Below are 24,394 nucleotides of genomic sequence, written 5' to 3'. Positions count from 1 at the left end.
TCCCTACATCCTTTCCCTTACCACTAAATACCTCTCAAGCACCCATTGAGCCGCTCTCAAGGAACCCTTCCCCTGGGTAAGCAGACTTGGGGCCCAATCCTATCCAATTTTACCGCACTGATGCAGCCATGCCAAAGGGGTTGTTTGCTGCATCTTGTGGGGGGTGGGAGTCATGGACGCCTCCTCAAGGTAAGGGAACCTTTGTTCCCTTACCACAGAACTTCATTGCAGCTGCATAGGTGCTGGAAAGTTAGATAGGATTGGGTCCTTGGTTCCTTTGCATTGCTTCCCACCCCCCAACTAGCTAAGGGTACTGCCTAGCCCTCTTGGATTTGCTTTTCAAAATGTTTTCTGCATTTGTCCCCACCTTTGATTCTTTGGTCTATCTTTGACTGGTTAAGGAGGAGGCCTAGAGATTAACCCAAGGCCTCCAATGAATGAATTCTCTGGGCCAATCTATCAAGAACTCTGGAAACAAGGGACTTCAACCTCAAGGATGCAAGACATTGATTAATAGTAATCATGGGGTGGGAGAGATAAGCTCCCTCACCACAAGCTCACGCCTTGCTTGTAACCCTAGTTCAGGCCTCTGAGAACATGCAGGCAGCCATGAACTTGAGCTATGGCTGAAACCTTGGTGCTTTCCCACTTCTTCTCTCGTCTTCTTCATCCCCGGCTACTGCAAGACTCCTGGTTCTTCAGCCCCCAGTCACCCTGGATAATCTCCCAGATTCCTCTACATTCTGTTCCCCATCCTTTCTTCTCTCCTACATTTTGCACCATTACACAACCCCATCTTTTTATAAGGATTACCTCTCTCTTTCCTACTGCTAGGAAACTCGTGTCAAGGGAAGGTTTGCATTTTCTTAACCACAGTTAAGAGACCTGGAGTGCGCACTCTCTCCTACCCAGCCATTGCCCCTTCTCCTAGTGCAGTGTTTCTCAAACTGTGGGTCAGGACCCACTAGGTGGGCCACAAGCCAATTTCAGATGGGTCCCCATTCATTTCAAAATTTTATTTTTAATATATTAGACTTGATGCTACCATGGTATGTGACTGCATCTGGGGAAATATTACAGCTATACTGTTAACAGGCTACTATGTATATGTTTTTAACAATGATAATAAATGGAACTTACTCCTAGGTAAGTGTGGGTAGGATTGCAGCCTAGGATTGTTAAAAATGTTTCTGCTTGATGATGACACTTCTGGTCATGACATCACTTCTGGTGGGTCCTGACAGATTCTCATTCTCAAAAGTGGATCCCGGTGCTAAAAATTTGAGAACCACTGCAGTGCATTCCCCCAGCCCTGCTTAAAGGGATTTATTTGCATTGATATTGAAGATGGTTAATATTAACCTAACCAGGTGCCCCACTTATTCTTATCAGTTAGACAAAACTTCTGATTGAATCAGGTAACCTGATTAGACCTAACCACAGTGAACAACTGTTCGGATGCATCCATTAAGAGCAATAAAAGCAGCAAATGGGGAAGTCGCTCTAGGGAGGGGTGCACATTCCCACAACCTACACCCTATTTCCTAACTGAGGTCAAGAGAAGTCATTTTCTATATCTGCACTGCCCCAGAGTGAGGAGGAAATATGACCAGGGATTTTGCAGGCCTCAGAACTCCAGATCATAAACTGTTACAGCACATTGCATGGAAGGCAAGAATACTTTCTCTGGCCAGATAACTTACTCATAGCATGGATTTCTGATAGCTTCCTGAGGGGAAATGTACATGTAAGGAGACATGGGCTTGTCCACAAAGGCCCCAAAACCAATCCTCAGGTTGCTGGTTACTTTGCGCATTTCCGTGGCTAGCTTGGTACCTAAGCTCTGAATGTTGAGGAGATCGTCCTTCATGGAATTAGACAGATCCATCAGGTAGTAAATGTCAACAGGGTAGTCCTCTACCTGGCGCACTTGAACCAAAAAGGTTTGGGAGTCATCTGAAAAGTCAAAATGTAGATAAAAGGTGAGGAGCTAAAGATCAATTGTTTTACTTGAGAGAGACCACTCTCCTTCTGTCTAAGGGCCCAATCCTAAAGACTGCACGCCGGCATACTGCCTGCATGCACTGCCGCAAACATGCCATAAGGCATGTTTATGGGCCCTAGCACTGGTGGAGCACTGATGCTAGCCCAGTGCTGGCTGGCACTGGGCAAGTGCCAGTGGAGCTCTGCTGCTCAGCGGTCATGTGGACCGCTGGACAGCAGCGAGGTAGGTGGAGGCATGGAGGGAGGTGGGGAGGAGTCATTCGGGGTGGGGGAGGAGTGCCGAGGGGAGGGAACGGGGTGAGAGGCACGCAGGACCAGTGGAGATCCTAAGCCTTCGTGTCGGGCCATCTTCCCAACATTCTGGGGCAGGGGGAGGGTGGGTTCCGGGTGGCCCTGGGGGGTGGGTGGAGGGGGAGGCAGGGCTGGGATCTGGCAGTTATGCCGAATCCCAACCCCCACTCCTGGGGAATTCGGAGTGCCTTCAAGTTGTTCCGCTCTCCTCAGACTTGTGCCACCTCAGGAGGTGGTACAAGGAAACCTTGACCTCTGACTTTGGGCCTCTATCCTGTGCTGGATTCAGTGCAAGCCTCTTGGCTTGCCTGGTCCAGTGCAGGATAGGATTGCGCCCTAAATGTTTGATGTCCTGTCATGCTATCAAAGGCCCATCCTGACACAAGCTAGTTTATATGTGCACTGTCCTCTTTTCTACAGTGAGTATCTCTGGTTCAACACTCATAACTGGAGCTCATGCATCAATTTTGATGCTGCTGTCCATACCTGGTACAATAGGTGTTAAAGATTCTCAAAATGCAGAGGAGATATCCAGGTACACATAGCCCTGAAGCGACCCTAACCTATGTCAGATGAATGGTCCATTTCTTCAGCTCTGACTGGCAACAGGTCACCAGGGTCTCAAAGACAGGTTTTTTCTAGCCCTGCTCCTTGAGATTTTTAACTAGAGATGAATGGGATAGAATCTGGGACCTTTGGCATGAAACGTGCATGTGCTAACTCAGAAGTATGGCCCCTCTCTTCTATGTATGAAGGTTTAATGGGAGACCCCCACATGTGACACCTCTGTACTCACTGGAAGAAGGGTGGGATATCAATGTGATACATGAGCAAAGAGTGCTTGTCTCTTTACCTGGCCGTAGACTGAGCTCAATCTTCTGTGGGGTCATTTGGACAACGTTTTTTCCTGAGCCTTTATTACTGAGGGGTTTGGCCTCTAGAATAATTGTGACGCTGACTGGATTTTCAATAAAGTCCCTTGTGCAGCCATTTTGAATGAGATTGTCCTTAAGATCACAACGAGAGAATCCCAAGGGCAGGTCCTGTTGATGGGTGAAAGAAAGAAGGAGAGAAAAACAGCAGCAAGAAGAATGGGGTTAACAACAGCAGTTGAGCCATGCTGGGCTTGTTTGCATTGTGACCTCAGTGCTTAATTTCTAAAATGATAGATGCCATGAGGCTCAGCTTTCCTGGAAATCACACCTGAGCAGCCCATATCCCCTACACGTGATGGCAGGCTGTGGTTATTTAGTGATGAGGAAAATTCAGTGTGCATATATATACACCTAGGCCCATACTTCTATATCAAGCTAGTGTGGAAGAGAAAAACCAAGCACCCATTGTGTACAAACCAGAAGGACAAGTGTCCACAGCCCCAAACCATCTTATTTGTACATTACCTTTCAGTAAAAAACAAAAAAACAAAAAAAACACTCCCCCAGCAGTTTAGAGTAAGAAATGTTAAAATACTAGGGCTCTCTAGTGGAACAACTGTTTGCTGTCATGAACACTCACAGTATCCTTGCCAAACTACAATTCTCAGGAGGATTCTTTGAGAGAAACAAAGACACCTACACTGGAATAAAACTGGAAGAGCACAATCCTATGCTTGTCTACTGAGAAGTAAGTCTATTTTCAGTGGGCTTTACTCCCTGGAACATGTGCATAGGATTGTAGCCTCAGGGCCCAATCCTATCCAACTTTCCAGCTCCAGTGTAGCTACAATGCAGCCCCGTGGTAAGGGAACACATGTTCCTATACCTTGAGAAGACCCTAGAGACTGCCCCTCTACCACGGGATGCAGCGCACACCCCACTGGCACAATTGCACCAGCACTGGAAAATTGGATAGGATTGGGCTCTCAATTAATATAAGCTTCTTCTGCCTATCTCCCAGGGGATACAACAAAGAATTGTATCCTAGGAAATACCTTATCCTTATTAGCTGGTGTTTGTTTGTTTGTTTCCAAAAACTTTGGGTTTAAAAACTTAGTTGCTTCTGGAAACTTTTTATTTTTCAAAACCGAATGTAAGACTCACAGAAATTTGTTCCTATATACAATTCTCATCTGTGCCAAAACAAACAAACTCCATCCATTATAAGAGGTCTGGCTATTATGGGCAGAGCTCCCAAAATAGGAGCAATTCATTAAAATTATGAGCATGCAGTGGCTTTTTTTTTCTTTTTTTAACTGAACATTCTTGCTACACCCACTGAGGACTGAAAAACAGCCAGGAAATCCGGCTTTCTTGGAACCAGCTCCCAGGTTGACACTGTGTAATGATTTGTCACCCATTATCAATGGCAGCAGGAAAATAAAATGACCATCAGGCCACCAAGTGTTATCATTTCCCCCAGAATGCAAGGGACAGAAGCACTGCAATGGAAAAAAAGAATAAAAAGAACCAAAAAAGGAATGAGAGGGAGATGGAGCTGCAATGGGAGGAAGACTGAAGGAAGAGGAAATGGAAAGCAAAAAAAAAAAGAAGAAGAAGAAGAAGAAAAATATGAGGCAGCAAGATACATCTGTGGTTCTGAACAGGGGGAAAGGCAGGCCAGGGATAATTTAGGCCCAGGAGGGGGGCAGGGATGGCAGTCTTGGCTGCCACCGAATCTTATTCCCCTCCAAGGCCACAGAGCTTGACACAGGTCTCTAGCTGGTGCTGATCAGAGTAGACCCATAGGGGCTGCCAGTGCCCAACACAGGGTAAATAAGGGAACCAAAGTACCCTGAGGAGGCCTCTGGCTGCTTCCATATCCCACAGGATACAGCGGTGCTGCTGTACTATGGAGCAGCAGCCCAGATAGAACGGACCTGTTAAAAGCCTTTGCTCTTAACATAAGCTGGTTGCCTTTATCTTTAAATTTACTATGTCCTTTCAGCCTCTCTGTCAAACCATCATCTGAATACAGTGGAAAGTATTATTTCTATCTACTGTAGACTCAGTATCTCAACAAATGAGCAGTGGATTATTCAGTTTCCTACAATACTGTCCAGAACAGCATTTCTCAAACTGTGGGGTCGAGACCCACTAGGTGAGTTGTGAGCCCATTTCAAGTGGGTCACATAGCACCTTGCGTAGCCGCCACTGAAAATACACTGCTGAAAATACAGGGTGCAGAGCAACTGGGCAGGGCGGGCTCCTAGTGGGAGAGAGGCCTGGTGCTTTGCCCCGAATAGGTGGGAAGATGGTATGCTAGAAAGGGGGGAGGGCTGTGTGGTTGGACAAGGATCCAAGTCTGCTTTGACTTCCAAGCTGGAATGTTTGGAATTCCGGGCTAGGTAAAATAACAGCACAAGCCCTCTGCGTAATAGGACCTTTGGCTGATTGTGTTAGGTTTGAAGCCTAAATTTAGGTTTAGGTTTTTAGGCTTCAAATTTAGGTTTGAAGCCTAAATTGATGGTGTCACTTCTGGCCAAGACATCACTTCCAGGTAGGGATGCACAATTCCAGGGATGGACAAGTCGAGTCATGAGTCTCTGCCCCCTGTGATGACTTGACTAAAAAATAAGTACTAATGGGGGGGACTTTCCAAGTCACCCAGAGTGTTCTCACAACTTGAAAGGACTTGAGTCACAAGTCTTTCCCTTTAAAAAGTCAGTCATGGCTCTATGGAAAAAAACAGGGTTGCTGCTGCTGCTGGTGTGTGTGTGTGTGCGCGTGAGAGAAAGAGAGAGAGAGACTTCTCTTTAAACACTGTCCTGCTGTCCCCATCCCATCTGTAAACAAAATGGGAACGGGTGGGATGGACTGCATGAGAGCAGGGACAGAAGTGGCAAGAGAGAGGAAAGTCACATGTAGCAGCCAGGAGGCTTACCAGTACAACCTAAACCTTTGCAGTTCTACTCAGAAGAAGTCCCATTTGCACAGGTCATTCAATGAGGTTTCCTCCCCCCCAAATAACAACACAGCCATGAGGAGCCATGAGGTTGGAAAACATGATTGCTACGAACCGCCTCCCCCTCCCTGAGCTTCTCCAGCCAATTCTAAGAACCCCCTTGGGCTCCTCCTTCTCCCCTATCTCATTCAAAGAAAAAAATCAGATCTCCTATCCATCATCCAATAATGACCATCAAGATCCAATGACAGGCCTACAAGATTGAGAGAAAAGTTTTTCCCAAACTTTATGGTGGTTTGAGATGAATTTGGGGTGCCGATTCCAAAAATGGCATCCGTTTTGCCCTATCACGTCTAGTTTTGGAGATATAATACAGCCTCACTAGTGAATGGTTCAAGCAGCTTCCTCATGAGGAAGCCAAGGTGTAGGTTTCCTCATGAGGAAGCTGCTTGAACCATTCAGTAAAGAGGCTATGCCGTGTCTCCAAAACTAGACGTGATAGGGCAAAACGGATGCCCTATCCTGATGATTTTTGGAATCGGCACCCCAAATATACCCAGGAATTGGTGTAACGTTTAAGGAAGCAAAATGTGTTCCTTCAGAGATAAACATTAGAGCCCACTCCTGCCTCCCCCCTCCTGCTAGATGCAAAAGCAAAACATTAACCCTTCCCTGCCTCCTGAACTTCCCTGCCTCCTGAACTTTGCTAGATGCAAAAGCAAAACATTAACTCTTCCCTGCTGCTCACCTGGTCTGAATAATGGCCCTATGACGTCTTTCATGCTGCAAAAAAGTAAGCAACCACACCCAGATACAGATAGACTTGAGCCTGCATGCATGGGGACTGAGTGCTGAATCAGTGACCTCAGACTTGAGTCAATGCCCGAGTCATCGATTCGGTGGCTCGGTGTAAATGAGTCAGCAAAAAACACGTGTTTTTGCCACACTCACTCACCTGACTCGAGTTCCCATCCCTTCCGGTGGGTCCTGACATTGCTATTCTAAAAAGTGCATCCTGGTGCTAAAAAGTTTGAAAATCACTGGTCTAGAACAGGGGTGCCCAAACCCTGGCCCTGGGGCCACTTGCGGCCCTTGAGGACTGCCAATGTGGCCCTCAGGGAGCTCCCAGTCTCCAATGAGCCTCTGGCCCTCCAGAGACTTGCTGGGGCCCACACTGGCCCAACACGACTTTCAGTGTGAGAACAAATGTTTGACCTCTCATGTGAGCTGTGGGATGAGGGTTCCCTCCACTGCTTGCTGTTTCAAGTCTGTGATGCAGTAGCAGCAGCAAAGAAAAGGCCAGCCTTGCTTTGTGCAAGGCCTTTTATAGGCCTTGAGCTATTGCAAGACCTTCATTCATTCATATAAGTTAATCTTTAACATAGTCATTTAAGTAAACTTATGTAAATTTATTCAAATTTTAAATGTAAATTAATTCTTTTTTCCCCCCGGCCCCCGACACAGTGTCAGAGAGATGATGTGGCCCTCCTGTCAAAAACTTTGAACACCCCTGGTCTAGAATATATTGATGGTCAGTTTTCTCAAATTTACCTACAACTGTTTGGACTACAGTGGTGTTCATTCTTCTCATTATGTCATTACTATTGGTGCATTTGGCAGCATAGAACAATTCTACAAGGTCCTCAAATCATGTTGCTTGATGTCGAGCAAGGCCACAAGCACTATGCTTCAGTGCCAGTTTTCACCAATGGGATATTGAAAGCCAGGATGGTGTAGTGGTTCAGGAATTAGACTCAAAAGATCCAGGCTCAAGTTCCCACTCAGTCATAAAATTTCCTGGGTGATCTTGGGCAAGTCACTATCTCTCGGCCTCACAGGGTTGTTGTGAAGACAAAAGGAGGGGAGGAACTATGTACACCACCCTGAGCTCCTTGGAGGAAGGGTGGTATAAAAATGTGAAAAATAAAAAAATTTCCCCCCCCTCTCTCTCTCTCACACACACACACACGCACACGCACACACACGCAAACCTGCTCATATCCTGCTGGTTAATATAATTCTTCCCCAACTGCTCATTTAAGGCAAAGGTCCCCAAACTATGGCCTGTGGACCACATCTGGCCCACCAACACATTTTGACAAGCCCACTGAGCCCTGTGGTTTTATAATTATATGAGGCACCCCTGCTTCTTCCTCTCATTCTCCTACCCCCAACTATTGGATTCTTAGCTTAACACAGAGAGTTGGCCAGGTAGACTTCTATCATGTAAGAGAAACCAATGCAATACTGAAATAACTTCCAATACTCATTTCCCAGTTCTGTAACCATATGTTCGAGGGAGTTCATTCAGTTCAAGCACAGTCTACTGGGTGGGTCTGTTAGGTGTCACCACTGGCCTGTATGAACGAAGAGTTCAGCCTAATACAAACATCCGGAACATCCCTGCAGCTGCATGTTGCAACAAGAGAGCATTAGTAGTTTGTCCGTAACTACTAATGCTCTCTTGTTTCCTGTCTTCCAGAAAAGCTTGTTTGCCATCACAGATCCTTTTGTTGAGGAACTCCTGATAAGCATCTGCGGAGCTGACCCAAGACCTCCTATCATATGCTGTGCCGAATGCAACCCCCTCATGCACAGATGCCTTTTACCCAGGGCAGGCCCACCCACAAGGCCAAATGAAGCAGTTGCCTCAGACAGCAGATTGGTGGGGTGTGCCCATCTCTGTCCATCTACTTGCCTCCACTGTTTCTCCTTCAACTTCCTGGATTGGAAAAGGAAGAGGAAATGTGGAGCGGAGCGCAGAGCTAAACTATTGGAGGAAAACAGGCTGATATATCAGGAACACTATTTGAAAACCACTGTCCTAATCTACCCCAACACTCATTATTGGCCCTTGCTCTCACCCTTGCTCTCACCCTACCCCAACACTCATTATTGGCCCTTGCTCTCACCTTGTCTGGCCTCTTTTTTACAGAGTGAAAGTTCCCTAGATAGAAAACACATCTCTTCTCTCCTTAGTACAGACCCAGAAGGTTTGATACAAAACAGGAGGCAAAAGTTGGCATCCTGATGGCATTATTCATAACTACCTCCATGATGGGCCAATGTTTTTAGTCCACCCCAGGAAACAAATTTTCAAAGGCTAGAACAGGGGTGTCAAACATAAGGCTGCGGGCTGGATGTGGACCACAGAAGGTCTTTATCTGGCTCTTGGGCTCTCCCAGCACCACCATTAGCACCTCTCAGTTGCTAAGCTGTGCTGCAGTGTCATTGCTGAAAGGGCTACCTGCATGATAACTGGGCTCTCCCATATCTTGCAAATATGATCAAGATTTGCATATTTTCTCTACTGACATTTGCAGCTAACGAGTTCCTAAGTGATAAAAAAAGTGTTCATTTCTGGTCAAGACCTGCTTAATGACATCACTTCCTGCTTAATGACCTCACTTCTGGCCCTCAGTAGGCATGATGAATGCTATTTGGCCTGCTGTATGATATGAGTTTGACACCCTTGGCTGAGATTGTGCAGACTTGGAAGCCACAGGACTTCAGTGCTATCTCCAAAATCGACAGTCAGCTCTGCTTGGCTCCTGTTCTGCAGCTGGAGAAAACTGGTCTTGCCATAGACAGAAAGGGAGGGTTAAAGAAGAGTGGCTGGGTCATCTCATTCTTGGCTTAAATGGGAAAAGGGGGTGCAGCTTCACACACAATTAAATACTGAGTTCCAAAGAATGTCTGCAAATCATTCTGTGATCTGCTGAACACAGGAAAACACAAAAGGAGGTTTCTGCATTTTAACAAGAAGGCAGGGCAGAGGATCAAGGACCCCAGGGAAGGAAAAATCTCATTTTCTAAATTGAGACAGCATGTGAGGAAGTTGCTCTGTTAAGCAATTTTTGCACCCGAGGGGGCCTAGTTTTTGGCAAGAGAAAGGAGACGGCTCCTTCGCTAATTGCTACATCCCTTCAGTAAACAGCCCCGAGGCCCAGCAGGGAAAATATTGCCATTTTTGGAAACTCTTTTCAGTGCTAGGGAATAACAGCTCTGTGCCCATAGCTGCTGTCTAGGAACACTGAAGATGAAAATCTGGTGGGTGGAGGGAAGACGAGAAGTGATGACGTATTGCCCTCAACTAGTTAGATTTTTTTTTTTTAATTCCTTCACCATATTACACATAAAACTGGCACACATTTCTGGCACTGGGCCTTGTGGTCCAGCCGTCACACACCCACAAATATCTCCTCATGTAATCAAGAGGCAGGATGTCTGACACGCTGTATTAAGCTGAAGCCTGGAGAAAGAAAATTGAAACAAATGCCTCAGATAGAATCCACAAAAAAGCAAAAAACAAACAAAAAAACACACCCCAAAACAACCCATGCGGGATTTGGGGTTTTCAGTTTTTTTAGCTCCTTATATTGAGAAATATAACCCCACCACCAATCCCTAGCTATACAAGGTATTGCTAAGCTCGTGTGAAAAATGCGTTTGTTATATCCAGGGATCTCACAGGTCTGCTTTTCACTGAGAGCAAACCTCCGTCTGGATGCCGTCACTTTGGACTGCAAGCAGGGGCTCACACAATCAAATGCTTTTCTATGCTAATGAAAAGTTCCGGGCATTGCGAAAACTAAGCATCAGGGGGAAATATTCTAACCTAGCCTTATCCCTGACATGCTAGTTTTCTATGGGCAGGGATTTTGTTTTTTTAAACTTAACGGGGAAGCATTCAGTTTTGTGAGTCCTACAGTCCAAAGTGGTGCTAGGCAGACAGAGGTTTACTGCCATGGCAAGAACCTGACCAGAGTGTGAGGTGCAACATTTCATAAGAGCCTAGGAGCTCCTAAGGCCTTCTAAGGCCAGTCATGTTTGGAGAGGACAGGGGTGAGTGAGGGGGCACAGGACCCTGGTGGCCATGGCAGGGCAGCAATGCCGCCCCCCAGAAGAGTGCCGCCCAGGGTCCTGGGAACCCTGTGACCCTGCCCTCAGCTACACTACTGTGCTTAATTGGCTTGAGCAGGCCAATTGCCTCCCCTGCCTTTCCACCTGAATTCTGCTGCTCTCCAACTTACAGCCCCTGAGCACTCTTCGTCAGCATCAGGTTGTTTTGCTTTCCCCTCCCCTCACATTTTCTTTTAATTTACAAAAAATATCTACTTATGTATATGTAGGAAGTTCCCAAAATATAAAAAAAGTCTTGTATCTTGGGGTGGCCCCATTTTCCTTGTAGTCTGATATGCACTCAACCTATCTGGGCAGAATTCTGTTTCATGACAAACCTGCAGCTGAGTTCACTTTTAGTACACACGAAAATGATGAGAACAACAAACCGAAGCATGTGCAGAGTGCATTTCCCATCACACTAGGTAATCAAAGCTCCCACCACTACACCCATGATTAGAAATCTGATTTCCTAATTAGAGGGATGAAAGCTAAGATGAGCTTCAGCCCCTGTATTGCTCTTTTTTTGAAACAAATAATGGCAGTCTTTAAATTTCTAGTTCAGTTTATCCCCAATACTGACAACATCTAGAGCGTTCCAACCCATCATCTTTGGTTCATTGGATGAGGGAGAGTTCCCTTCTTGCAGACAGCAAGTTACTCTGTTGTACCATCAATTAATTTAAAATGTTGTGGGAGTACATTCAAAACGTTCCACAAAGACAGGAGTAAAGGGGGCTTTCTGCTTTCTCTTCTAAGCCCCGCTGAAGCTGGCAGGTCTGGCTGCTTTGGATTTAACTGCCAGCAAAAGCATTCTTTAAATACTTTGAGAGGATTCCATTTTTGAATAATGAGAAGCCAATTAAAAGGGGAAAAAAACCATTCCTCAGATCCCTCTCCTCCCCCAATGCCTTTCTAAGACAATGGCAGCAATATTGATGATGCAGAAGGAAAGAATAGCCAAACTTTTTTCACTTCCAAGACCTACTGACAAGGCACTAAAATTGCCAAGGCACATCATCAGTTCTTTAACAATTGACAAGGCACTGGCTCATATCCCCCAGTGGCCCTACTAACAAATGACCCTCCCCCAAATTCTCTTGGCACACTTGTGGACAAATCGTGTCACACCACACACTGGTTGAAAATAGCTGTGTTAAAGAAAAAGAGAGGTCAAGTCAAATTTATTAGGTTGATCAGCACATAAGCCATACACCTATTTATCTAAAATCTTTAAGAGTTTAAAACCACATAGAAACAGTATTTGGCTACATACACAACACACTCTTTACCACACCATCCTGTGGAGAGGGAGCTCCCTCTTTTTCTATTACAGTAAGGATATTACAGTAATTCCCTTCTACTTGGGAAGGGAATGCTGTTTATGTATGTTTGGGATTTCTCAATATATACATTTTTGTTGCCCTCCCCCTCCTTTTCATGAATTTAAAATATTCTGACAGGAGATAGAAATGTTTCTGTCAATTTAGATTTATAAATATGGTTAATTTCTAAGAAGCTAAGTGCTAGGTCTTTGGTCTGCCTGGCAGCTTTCTTTCCAAAATCCCAGATGTGATGACGTGTGGTTACTCTACTCAGAGAGGAACAAAATGCTCTCTGTACATGCTCATAGGCACTCCCATCTTATTTGACATCTCCAAGAATCTCTAGGAACTCAGCTCAGGCCTCCTCAGATACTCCGCATTTTCTCGAAGAGTAGTGCTTGTTTCTGGGGTCCTTTAACATAGAATTCCTAATGTGGAGCTTCCCAGCCCTCAACCTTCCTACCTCCCCATGAATACTGTTCTCCCTTCATGACAACAGTAGACAGCCTCTCTTGTTCCTTCCCTTGTAGGTTGTTCATCTCCCAGATAAAATATCCTTCACCTCATGGCAGCTGAACAGATTTTCAGCATTGTCCTAACTGCATATAGAATGTGAATATTCTGTGATGTCACAGCAATTAATCAATAGGTGGGAAATTCATGGTCAAGGAATGACTATTTACAAAAATGAGACAGAGAGAGAGAGAGCGCTCACTCAGTTGGTCCTGTTTGTGGTTAACATGGAACAAAATCTTAGCCAGTTGCGGACCTACCATAAAGTCAGATGGGGCAAAATCCCCAGGCGCAAGGCACCAGGAACCTGAGGAAGCCTCTCTGAGGCTCCCAATGGGGGCAGAAAATGTGCTTCCAGTTTAAAGCATCGGAGGTTTCTCTGACGTGTTCCTGGGTCGCGCAAGGCTCCATGAGCCTCAGGTGAGTGGGGGGGGGGATTTCTGCGTGGGGAGGCAGCAGTAGACCGCAGGGGGCACCATCGCGGATTTTTGCCCCGGGCAAGGGGCTGGGGAGGTCCGCTGCTAATCTTAACTGACACCCAAATAGAAAAGGTACATGTGATAACATAGTCTTGATTCTGCCTCACCTCCTGGGAACACCATGCACATTGTGGATTCACAGCTAAGCACTGTTGACATGAATTCACTCCTCGTGTGGCACAGATATCCCCACCTAAAACAGGAAGACACAAAATAAGTGGGAATTCAGACACACTCCCAACAACATTTATCAGGGATGACTAATGGCAGTAAAGCAGCTGACACAGAAACACCCAAATCTGGGGTCTTTGAAATTTGGTGGCAGCTGAGTGCTGGTTTTGTCAGTCAGAACAATGCCACTTCCTGATAACCCAGAACGCATTTTAGTTTATGCTAACCTGCAACTCAAATTTCAGGTGATATATGTGTGAAATGGACTAACCTGGGGAGTGTATTTTACCTCTAAAATCTACTTCTGCGTGTGTTATCTTCAAGTTCTGATGTTAAACTCAAACCTCTGATTAAACCTTTTTTGGAACTCAGCATTTAATGTTAAATGTAACATTTCTCTATCCTTAAATATTTTCCAAGAAGTATGCTTGCACCCTTCTTCCAGATCACAAATGACAGATCTAGGAATCATTTCCATCGGAGAGGGTTCCCAGGTACTAAATGGGTTAAAGGTAAAAGGGGTGTCACACTCAGATCTCCACCTTGTTAGTGGAAATCTGCATTTCAAATCTGAATTCCTGATTCAGGAAAAAAAAATCACCAAAACCTGAATTTGTGCAAAATTCTTAATTCTAGTCATTTCTCTCCCTCCCTGCACTACATCCTCTCCTATGTGCCTTGCAATACATACAGACCAATTTAAAGTATATCAAAGAGTTAAATCTTTCACAGACTGTACTAAATGTGGCTTGCTAAAGTTTATACAGAAGAATTCCAGAGTAGCTGGAGCTATGCATTCTTCAGAGAATTATCAGCAGTATCTGACCAGCAATGCAAGAAAAAAGTAGTATGTCTTAACATAGCCCAAGGGTTTAAAACATAAGGCCTGTGGGCCAGATGTGGCCCCCAGAAGCTCAAGCCCCTATTATAACTGGGCTCTCCCAGAGCCATCCTTTCAGCAGCACTGCTTCTGCAAAGGCTCTGGGAAGGAGAGACGGAAGGAGACCTCAGAAGGCAAGGAAGGATTGGTGAATGGGGCAGACCAAGACAGATGAGAAAGGGAGATTCTACCAAGGTTCTGGAAGAGCCTAATTATCATGCGGACCACCCTTTCAGCAGCACCGCTGCTGCTGAGGCATCACTTGGCAGAGCCCCTCTCAGCGGCTGAGCTATGAAGTGACACTGCCGCAGAAGCAGCGCTGCTGAAAGGGCAGCCTACATGATAACTGGGCTCTCCCATATCTTGAAAATACAGGCGTGCATTGCTTAACAACCGTCCACTTAACAACGGACTGCATATAAGATGGTGGTCAAAGAACAACAAAGAGGCTCTTAATGAGGCAGTCAGGTCCCCCATAGCCTGCAGTAGAGTGACTGTTTATACAACAAAGAGGCTCTTAATGCAAAGAAGAGGCCATCTATCTCCAGTAGCCTGTGTAGCCAGCTACTGTCTGGTAGGAAATGTCTGTTTACACAACAAAGGCACTAGATTGAGCTGAATGTTTGCATAATGACCTAATCATATAACAATGGAGATCAGTGAACATATCCCCATCTTAAGTGACACACACCTATATGATCAAGGTTTGCACATTTCTGTCATTTGCAGCTAATGAGTTTCTATGTGGGAAAAAAAAAGCTTATTTCTGGTCTTCATCTGCTTAATAATGTCACTTCCTGCTGAATGATGTCAGTTCCAGCCCTCAGCTGGCACTATGAATGCTATTCAGCCCACTATATGAAATGAGTTTGACACCCCTGAGTCACAGCCAATTCTTCCTTATCTTAAGTATGCCCTTCAGCTAAAAAGAAGATAGGTCATTTTGAACTGCTTGACACACTGCATAGCAGGAAACCCATGTTTACCACCAAGATGTTGGGGAGATGCAGTCACTCCCATATCTCTACAGTGCATACTTGTATAAGCCATGCATTTAAAATGTATGTTTGCTGTTGTGTTATTGAGAAATACCCACAAACCCCTCTCTTCCCCCTCCCCCCTGACATCTGCAAGAGGGATCTGAAGGCCTTAGGAGTGGACCTCAACAAGTGGGAAACCCTGGCCTCTGAGCGGCCCGCTTGGAGGCAGGCTGTGCAGCATGGCCTTTCCCAGTTTGAAGAGACACTTGGCCAACAGTCTGAGGCTAAGAGGCAAAGAAGGAAGGCCCATAGCCAGGGAGACAGACCAGGGTCAGACTGCACTTGCTCCCAGTGTGGAAGGGATTGTCACTCCCGAATCGGCCTTTTCAGCCACACTAGACGCTGTTCCAGAACCACCTTTCAGAGCGCGATACCATAGTCTTTCGAGACTGAAGGTTGCCAACAAATATTGAGCAAAAAAAGTGTGCCTCAGCCATCACAAGTCTGAGAAACACTAGTATAAGAAGAAATTAGAAATGATTTGTTCCACTTCTGATTGCATCTCAAATCAAGGAACCAGTGGGGTCACTGTGCTTGGCCACTGTCCACAGCAGGGAAATGATTGCAATACCTTGCCAAGCACAGTACTTCCCTTTGTTCTCCTCTTCCCATTTTGCATTAAAGGAGAGCAGAGACATGCCCGAAGCAATCAGCATGAGAAAAGGTGGGTCTGGGGAAACACTGTAAGAACAATCACACAATGTTACAATGGGCCGAGTGACCGCCCACTCCCCTGCTCTTGCAGGTACACAACTAATATTGTTTATGGGGAATTATCAGCCATTTTCACCATACTAGGTGACTTACAAAGGAAATGAGCCCCTGCCCCAAGGAGTTTACAATCTAGAAAGCAGGACAGAGTTAATGAGCAGGAGGGAACAAAGATATGGAGCCAAATGGATGAATCCACTCTGCTTACATGCAAAGCTTTATCCAGAGATCGTTGGAATATGTTCCCAATATGTTTCCTTCAATTGTTACAAAAGAGACTGGTAATGGAGATATTTTTTTTTCCAAGGAGACTATTTTTTTTTTAGAAGACTTTTTTTTAAGCATATAATTTTTATTTTTCATATAAGGGGAGCCTGGCCCACCACATAAGTGTGCTGCAGAGTGAATCCAACCATTTCCAGATGGAACAAAATCAGCATTAATGCCACACCGAGACTGCTTGGTGAGAATATGAGGGCTTAAGTAGAGATTGGAGTCAAAAGCTCCCACATTCTGGATTGTTGCAACCACTGGACCACACTACCTCCAATGATTGGCACAGCAGGCTTCAGCCCACTCTGTCCTGCTGGAGGGAGGGGGGAACACGATGACAGTACCCAGGTAGGCCCTTGTCCATCTCTATAATTTCTTGCCTTTCCCTTGCGACTGCACCCCCCTAATAACCATGTCCCTCGGTCTGCTGACTCACAGGCTGCGGTTTCTGCAGCTCCTACATGCTGAGGATTACACAGCTCTGAGAAACTGTTGATTTACAGCCCTGGGTTATTATTAACCCTATGCTGGCTTACTAAGGAATGCTTCCTTTTCTGTGTTTGTGTGGATATGCTGGGTGGTTGGTCATCAGCTTTAGCAAATACATGAGTCCCTCTCTGGCCCTCTGCCTACAACTTGTGTGGTGATAAACAGACAGGCGTATGCAGGTTCATATCTTTCCTGATAAGGGAATAACAAAGACTGTGGTTGTTATTGTTGTTGTTGAATTGACAGGTATGATGGCAGGAAATGATTCATGCAGTGTTTCTCAAACTGTGGGTCAGGACCCACTAGATGGGTCGCAAGCCAATTTCAGGTGGGTCCCCATTCATTTCAATATTTTATTTTGAATATATTAGACTTGACGCTACCATGGTATGTGACTGCATTTGGGGAAAGTTTACAGACCTGTACTTTTAACAAGCTACTATGTATATTCTTTTAACAATGACAGTAAACGGGACTTACTCCTTTGTAAGTGTGGGTATGATTGCAGCCTAGGATTGTTAAAAATGTTCCCTCTTGAAGATGTCACTTCCGGTCATGACATCACTTCCGGTGGGTCCTGACAGATTCTCATTCTAAAACGTGGGTCCCGGTGCTAAATGTGTGAGAACTACTGATTCCCAGGTAAGTGAGGAGCAATGGGGACAGACAGACAGGGGAACAAAAACTGGAGACAACGAGGAACAACAAGGACAACGAGGAATGGGACACAACCAGGCATGCAGAGCCCCAAAACCCTCTTTCTCTCTGGGAGAATTTTAGGGCCCTGTCTTCATAGTTTCAAATATCCAAAACCATGAGGACTATGAACTTGGGGACCTGACAACATCCCACCCCTCCAGAAAGCTACTACCTGCAACTTCCAAAGCATTATCACCCTCATACTGATGTGTCAGGGAAAGCTGAGCCAAAAGTCAACTTCGGCCTCAGGGAGCAGATTCTGCCTGGAGTTCCCCTATTAGAAAGCTTTGTTTATGGCTATAGTTTGACTTATGGGGCAGAGAAGTGGAAATATTTCACAAGAAAGGGCATGTATGCTTCTCAAGCTTAAATCTAAGGTCTCCACACTTTAGCAACAAGCAGAGATTCAACTAGATCCAGATGCTGGGTTTCCCCCCTGCTACTAGCTAAAATGACATTTTCTCAGGAATCCTTGTCTTCTAAGCAGCTCGTACTACAGGCCCATCCACATGTGGAAACCATCACAAACCAAGGATTCTCTGAACAAGTGACCCATGATGGGTTGAATCATTCTTCAGGCTGGGTCATGGAGTGGAGCTATCTCCTCTCTCCACTGGATTTCTAAGCCACTTCTTTTCAACTTTACAAAAACTTGTCAGTTTCACTGTCTTTTCCCCACCTTTGTACCATCTGCCATACCATGTGGCACTCCACACCAGGCTTCCATTTTTTTCTCCCCTTTGCAACCTCCTACTCCTCAAGACCAACTTATCAAGTTTTTAATAAAGTATTTCTGAACTACTGTGGCTTTGCCTCTCCCTGAAAGCTGGCCAAAGACCTTCTAGGAGTGTGGTAGCCATCACTACTCTCTCCTCCTGCTCCCTGGATTCAAAAAGTAGAACAACAGATGGAGGAGAGAAAAGTGATGATGCTCTAGACCCAGTTTCTCAACCTTTTCCCACTCATGGCCCTGTTCTGAGCTTTATTTCATCATATATCTGGCAGTTAAATTTGAGTGGCCCCCTCAGAAATTTACTATGGCTCCCTAATGTTCCATTGTTTTTCCACGTGGCCCCTAGAAGTAGGGTGGGGCCCCTGGGGGAACCACATGATCCTAAATGAAATCCATGATGCGGGTGCTGGACTATTGCCCTGGTTTGAATGGGGTTGCACTCCCCCTGAAAGAGCAGGTTTGCAGCTTGGGGGTTATCCTGGACTCACAGCTGATCCTGGATGCCCAAGTGTCAGCTGTGGCCAGGAGCGCCTTGGCCCAGCTTTGGTTGGTGCGCCAGCTGCGGCTGTACCTGCCTTAGTTGGAGCTGGTCATGGTGGTTCATGCCATTGTGACGTCAAGATTAGAATATTGCAATGTGCTCTACCTGGGGCTGCCCTTGAAGACGGTTTGGAAGTTGCAGCTAGTGCAGAATGTGGCGGCTCGTGTGGTTGCTGGAGGTTGGCAATTTGACTCTGTCACACCACTGCAGTGGCTGCACTGGCTGCCCCATTTGTTTCTGGGCCCAATTCAAGGTGCTGGTTTTGACCTTTAAAGCCCTAAACGGCTTGGGACCAGCGTACTTGAGAGACCACCTCCTACTGTATATTCTGGCCCACTCTTTGGTCATCAGAGAGGGCCCTGTTGGTTGTGCCGTCATCAAGAGAGGTTAGGGGGATGGCAGCCAGAAATAGGGCCTTCTTGGTGGTGGCTCCTGTATTGTGGAATTCCCTCTCCTTTGAATTGAGAACAGCTCCTTCATTGTTAACCTTCAGGCTAGGCCTGAAGACATTTTTTATTCCAGCAAGCCTTTGATGTCTGATGGCTGCTTTTAATTGTTTTTACTGCTGATTTTATTGCTGCTGGTTGTTTTTTATCTATTTTATTGCTGTTGTTTTAATGTATTTTATTACTTTTAAATGTTGTTAGTGGCCTTGTGTACCCTCTGGGGAGAAAGGTGGATTACAAATCAAATAAATAAATAATAGTTCAGGTGTTATCCAAAGCAGGGCATCACATATTGCTCCTTCCTTCCTTCCTTCCTTCCTTCCTTCCTTCCAAAAGGCAGAGCCACAAATTTCTGGTGGAACGGTGATGATGCTCAGCTCATCTCTAGTGGGCACCCTGTCCACTAAAAATGGCTCTCTTGAAACTACACTTTTCTTCACAGGGGAAAAATCAGGGGTTTGGCATCTCTTCCCCCCTCCCCCCATCCCATGGTTGCGAAAAGAGCTTGGGGGGCAATTTTTATCAGAAAAACAGCCATGCCCACAGGGGAAGGATTCAGCACACTCTACTCCCAGGCCACTGCCCTGATCAAATTCCTGTCTAATAAATGTCAGTTCTCTAGGAAAGGTGAAACAAAATGACAAATGTTTTTAAATTTGCATTGCTAAAAGGAAGATGAAGCCTTGCACTTTTAAAAGAAAAGGTTATTTGTTTAAGGCTGTGTGTGTGTGTGTGTGTGTAACTGGAGTAAGAATTCATCCTTCCACAGACACGCAGTGTAGCTTGGCCACTCAGTCTCACTAGCAGCATAATCATATATGCAAGTCAACCCAGAAGCAAGTCCTACTGCGTTTAATGGGGCTTACTCCAAGGAGTGTGTATAGGATTGCAGCCTTACAGCCCAATCCTAACATGCAGTTGAGCCAGTGCAGGCCTCCCTGTACCAGCTCATAGTGTCGTAAATGTGCTGTACAGCACCTTTGCAGATACCTGAGAGCCTACAGCAGCAGCCTAAAGATGTGCACTGGCCACCGGATCCAGTTCCCATTCCAGCAAGTACAGGTAATATGTGCCAAGTGGTGTGGAAGAGAGTAGCATGAGGGAGGTGTGGATGCAGGGAGAGGGTGTTTCCAGGTAGGGGGAGGGCGGAATGGGAGGATCAGGCTCGGGATGGGGGTGGGATCGCTGGTGGCAGTGCACGCCATATCCTAACCCCTGCTCCCAGGCAGGGAGCCCCACACAGGCTTCTCAGATGTGTGCCAGTTAAATAGCTGGTGCAGGTCTGAGTACCGGGGCATTACTTGGGGGAAAAAATATCCCCTTACCCTGGATACCGTGCAGGCCAGTCAGTCTGACTGTTCCAGTGCAGATTGCGCTGTTAGTTAATGGACTTTACCCCCAGGTAAGTGAGCATACCAGCGCACCTTCAAAAACTGAATTTGAAAAATGTTCCAAAGCTGTTTAGGACACAGACTTCAGTTTCTCATCCTACACTATTGGGTAAGTTACTGTGACAGTCATGCAAAAGAGTACATATATCCCTGGTAGCCACATTTCTACAAGAAAGTTTTGGCTTTCCCGGAATACCATGAGAAGTTTACCAAAAAGTACAAAACTAGTTTCAACACTGGAAGAAATGAACTTGCGTCTCGTGGATGATGACAACGCTACAGTATCTCTGATTCTCTGAAAACCTAGTATTTTGTCGACTGCCATAGTTACAGGGGGCAGGGAGGGGACCCGGCTTCTTTGAAGTGTTTCTTAAGAGGAGAAAAAACTTTGAAGAAACCAGAACAAATGCAAAGTAATTACAGAGTCACGAAACACGCAACTTCAGAAATTTACATGGGAGTAAAATGAGACAGAAGAATGGGGGGGGGGGAAGCATGAGTGTGTATACTCATGTTTCACAAGAGGGAAAACCACACTGGGGTGAGATACAATCTTCACAAATGTATTACATTGCTAAACGGCTGGCAAACTTCCTTTGTGCCCCCTTCAACATCTGAGTCTCATTTATGAACTCACTGAGCCCCAAAGGCACTTAACACTTTAAGAATGGATTTTGCAAGCCCTGTCAGAGCAGGAATCTTGGGAACCCAGGCTAGTAGAAGCTGCTACCCGATATTATCGACATCCAGATTTTCCTGCACTGCCCATCCCTTAGGGACATGAGTTTCAAAAGTCTGGCTCTGCTGCAAAGGATCAAAAGTGCTCCTTGGGTCAACCTGGTGTCTAGTTTGCTGTCTTTCCAACTTCTGAAAGTGAGTTCTCAGCAAGACGGAGCAAAAAAGCAATGATCCAACCACCAGAGCTCAAACCACCAGGCTGCTAAGAATGTGCTAAAACCAAGGTACAAATGAACAAACCCGGGGGGAATAATTGTCCAAGCAGCTCAATGGTTGAAATCGGGGAAGCTTGTTTGCAAAACTCACCGCAAACTCCAGTGGTGAACAGGATCAGGCTGAAGATATGGATTGGGAAGGAAAGTGTGCTCATGTTCTCGCAGTTTGTCCTGGATCTACTATGCAGAGGCCAGTCAAAGAGGGGGGGACAAGTCCTATCTGTGACAGACAGAGGTTTATTAGCTCCAGAGGAGGGCTGGCCAGAGGAAGCAGCTGCCACAGGGCAGAGTCATGGAGAGCTCTCGCCTGCCGGTACTGGCTTGGAGCAGAGGCGGTCGTCCCCTCCCCTCCCAGGGAGGGCCCAACACATTGGGGAGGGAATGCTCCTCCAGGACCTCTGTGGCTTGTTTCCCAGTGAGCTCTCCATCCATTCTCGTTTCTGTTTGCTCAGCTTCCTTCCACTTGGGTGTTTGGGGAGTTTGTTTCTTTCTTCCCTGGGCATTTATTTCCAACCCACTCCCTCTTTCTGAATGCCAAGCAGGAAATCAGACCCTCTGAACAAGAAAACTCCCAAAGACTTTGGCTTATTCTTAAATACAATCAAATAAAAATATTTACACACACCCCATTTCAATCTATTTCGCTTTGTTCTTGGTTTAGTGGCAGAATAGTGAAAGGCACACAAGTAATCTTCAAACACAGTGGTTCCCAAACTGTGGGTCAGAACCCACTCGTGGGGCATGGCCTGATTTTGGGTGGGTTGCCAAAAGGTAATGAAAGGATCAGGTAACTAACTGCCTCAAGCCCTGAGGCTATTCAAAACTCAGATGCTGTAGCTGCTCATCATCCTTCAAAGAGTTCAGCTTCTGCAGTTTGCAAGCTTGTGTAAATATAGATAGATAAATGTTTGAGAATCTTTTTTTCTGGTTATTAAAAAATAAAATTAAATATCATTGCTTTCTAGATTTCCTTTTTAAAAAGTCTGATAAACATAGGTGGGTCACGATAGAGCAGTGGTTCTCAAACTTTTAGCGCCGGGACCCACCCACTTTTGAGAATGACAATCTGTCAGGACCCACCAGAAGCTATGGCATGACTGAAAGTAACATCCTCAAGCAGGAAAATGTTTAACAATCCTAGGCTGCAATCCAACCCACACTTACCCAGGAGTAAGTCCCATTGACCATCATTGTTAAAAGCATGTACATAGTAGCCTGTTCAAAGTACAGACCCGTAACATTTCCCCAAATGCAGTCACATCCCATGGTAGCATCAAGTCAGATATATTAAAAATAAAATATTGAAATGAATGGGGACCCACCTATCTCCTTTGGCTCCCCATCCCCCTTTTTGACTCTGGGCCCAGATACAAGATACCACTGCATAGTTGCATATCTAGGGAAAATGGCGCCCACGGCAAGTACTGAAATTGTACCTGGGCCCTGACCAAACAGAGAAGGGGAGATCATGGGGTGGGAAGCCAGCCCAGTCCATCCCTCCAAGTGAGTTTATTCAACATTCCAACACCTGTTTCAGGTATATGGAAACACCTTGATTTTTTTCTGCAGCCATTTAGCTTTGTGGAGGTCACCTGAAACTGGACCATCAGTTTCAAAATGAACCATCAGTAGAATTGGTTAAATCCGCATCTGGCACCCCACTTCAAGAGGCACCTAGGGCAGATGTCTTCACTTGCCATACCCTAGATATACCACTGCCCCTGCACCCCCTCTTCCAGAGGCCCTGGAGCTGATACAGTGGCATCACTAGGATTTGCGTCACCCGGTGCAGGAGGCCTGTGCATCACCCCATGTAGTGGGCGGGGCAACACCCCAGGTGGTGAGCATGGTGATGTACCATCGCACCACCCCCACTGGTTTTTCTGGCTGTACCTTTTGAAAGAACACAGATATTTCAATGTGGTTTATTTCATTGGATTCTGCATGAAATTACACATTGATTGATATATAACATTATGGTATTATTCCTCCAAACTCTGATTTTAGTGATTTTGAAAACTTGTAGAGTCACACACACACACACACAATCTGAATGGTGCACACACACACACACACATTGTCCAGACAATGGTGCGCGCACACACACACACACACACACACACACACACACACACACTCACCCCTTGTCAACTTACTGACACCTTATTGCAGCAGTTCTCAAACTTTTAGCACTGGGACCCACTTTTTAGAATGACAATCTGTCCAGGACCCATTGGAAGTGATGTCATGGCCAGAAGTGACATCATCAAGCAAATTAAAATAAATAATTATAAATCATTAAATTAAAATAAAAGAAATAATTAAATAAGGAGGAGCCAGTCCTTTTCCACCAAGTGAATTTCCTCTGTAGCCTGCCTGCAATAACACCCCCCCCCCCAAAAAAAGAATCAGTGGGATTTCCAGCCCTCCCCAGTGCCCAGTTTAAAGTTCTTCTATTTCAAGCATATCAAGACAAAGACCCACCTGTCTTTACAAGTGCAAAATAGAAAACTTTCCCCTTACCAGTTGAAGCCTCTTTTTTTTTGTCCTTTTTAGGAGGGGGGGAGAGGCTGCCTTCTGGAGCATTTGTTGTGCTCAAGTTCCATCAGATCGGGACCATTCTGGTGTCATCACATTCCCCTTTGCCTGGCATGATCACAAGCCAAGGCACACCTGCCTACTCGCGAGTAAATGCGACCATGAAGCTGTTTCA

General features: G+C 45.7%; 1 protein-coding gene across 1 annotated transcript in view; it reads right to left on the bottom strand.

Moving 5' to 3' along the window:
- ITGB3 (integrin subunit beta 3) overlaps window positions 1–21,891 on the bottom strand; it is a 47,023-nt gene extending 25,132 nt beyond the window's left edge. The window contains exons 1-4 of the mRNA XM_066627363.1: window positions 21,773–21,891; window positions 13,462–13,547; window positions 3,149–3,338; window positions 1,704–1,956 (exon numbers count right to left, since the gene is read on the bottom strand). Of these exons, the coding sequence (XP_066483460.1) occupies window positions 1,704–1,956; window positions 3,149–3,338; window positions 13,462–13,547; window positions 21,773–21,836 (593 nt within the window). The 5' untranslated portion in view covers window positions 21,837–21,891. The remainder of the gene's footprint in view (window positions 1–1,703; window positions 1,957–3,148; window positions 3,339–13,461; window positions 13,548–21,772) is intronic.
- Between the last annotated feature and the right edge of the window lie 2,503 nt (window positions 21,892–24,394).

The sequence above is a fragment of the Tiliqua scincoides genome, chromosome 5 (genome assembly GCF_035046505.1).
Source record: "Tiliqua scincoides isolate rTilSci1 chromosome 5, rTilSci1.hap2, whole genome shotgun sequence".
NCBI lineage: Eukaryota > Metazoa > Chordata > Lepidosauria > Squamata > Scincidae > Tiliqua > Tiliqua scincoides.
The sequence above is the reverse complement of the archived record's forward strand: the minus strand, read 5'-3'. Positions and strand labels throughout refer to the sequence as shown.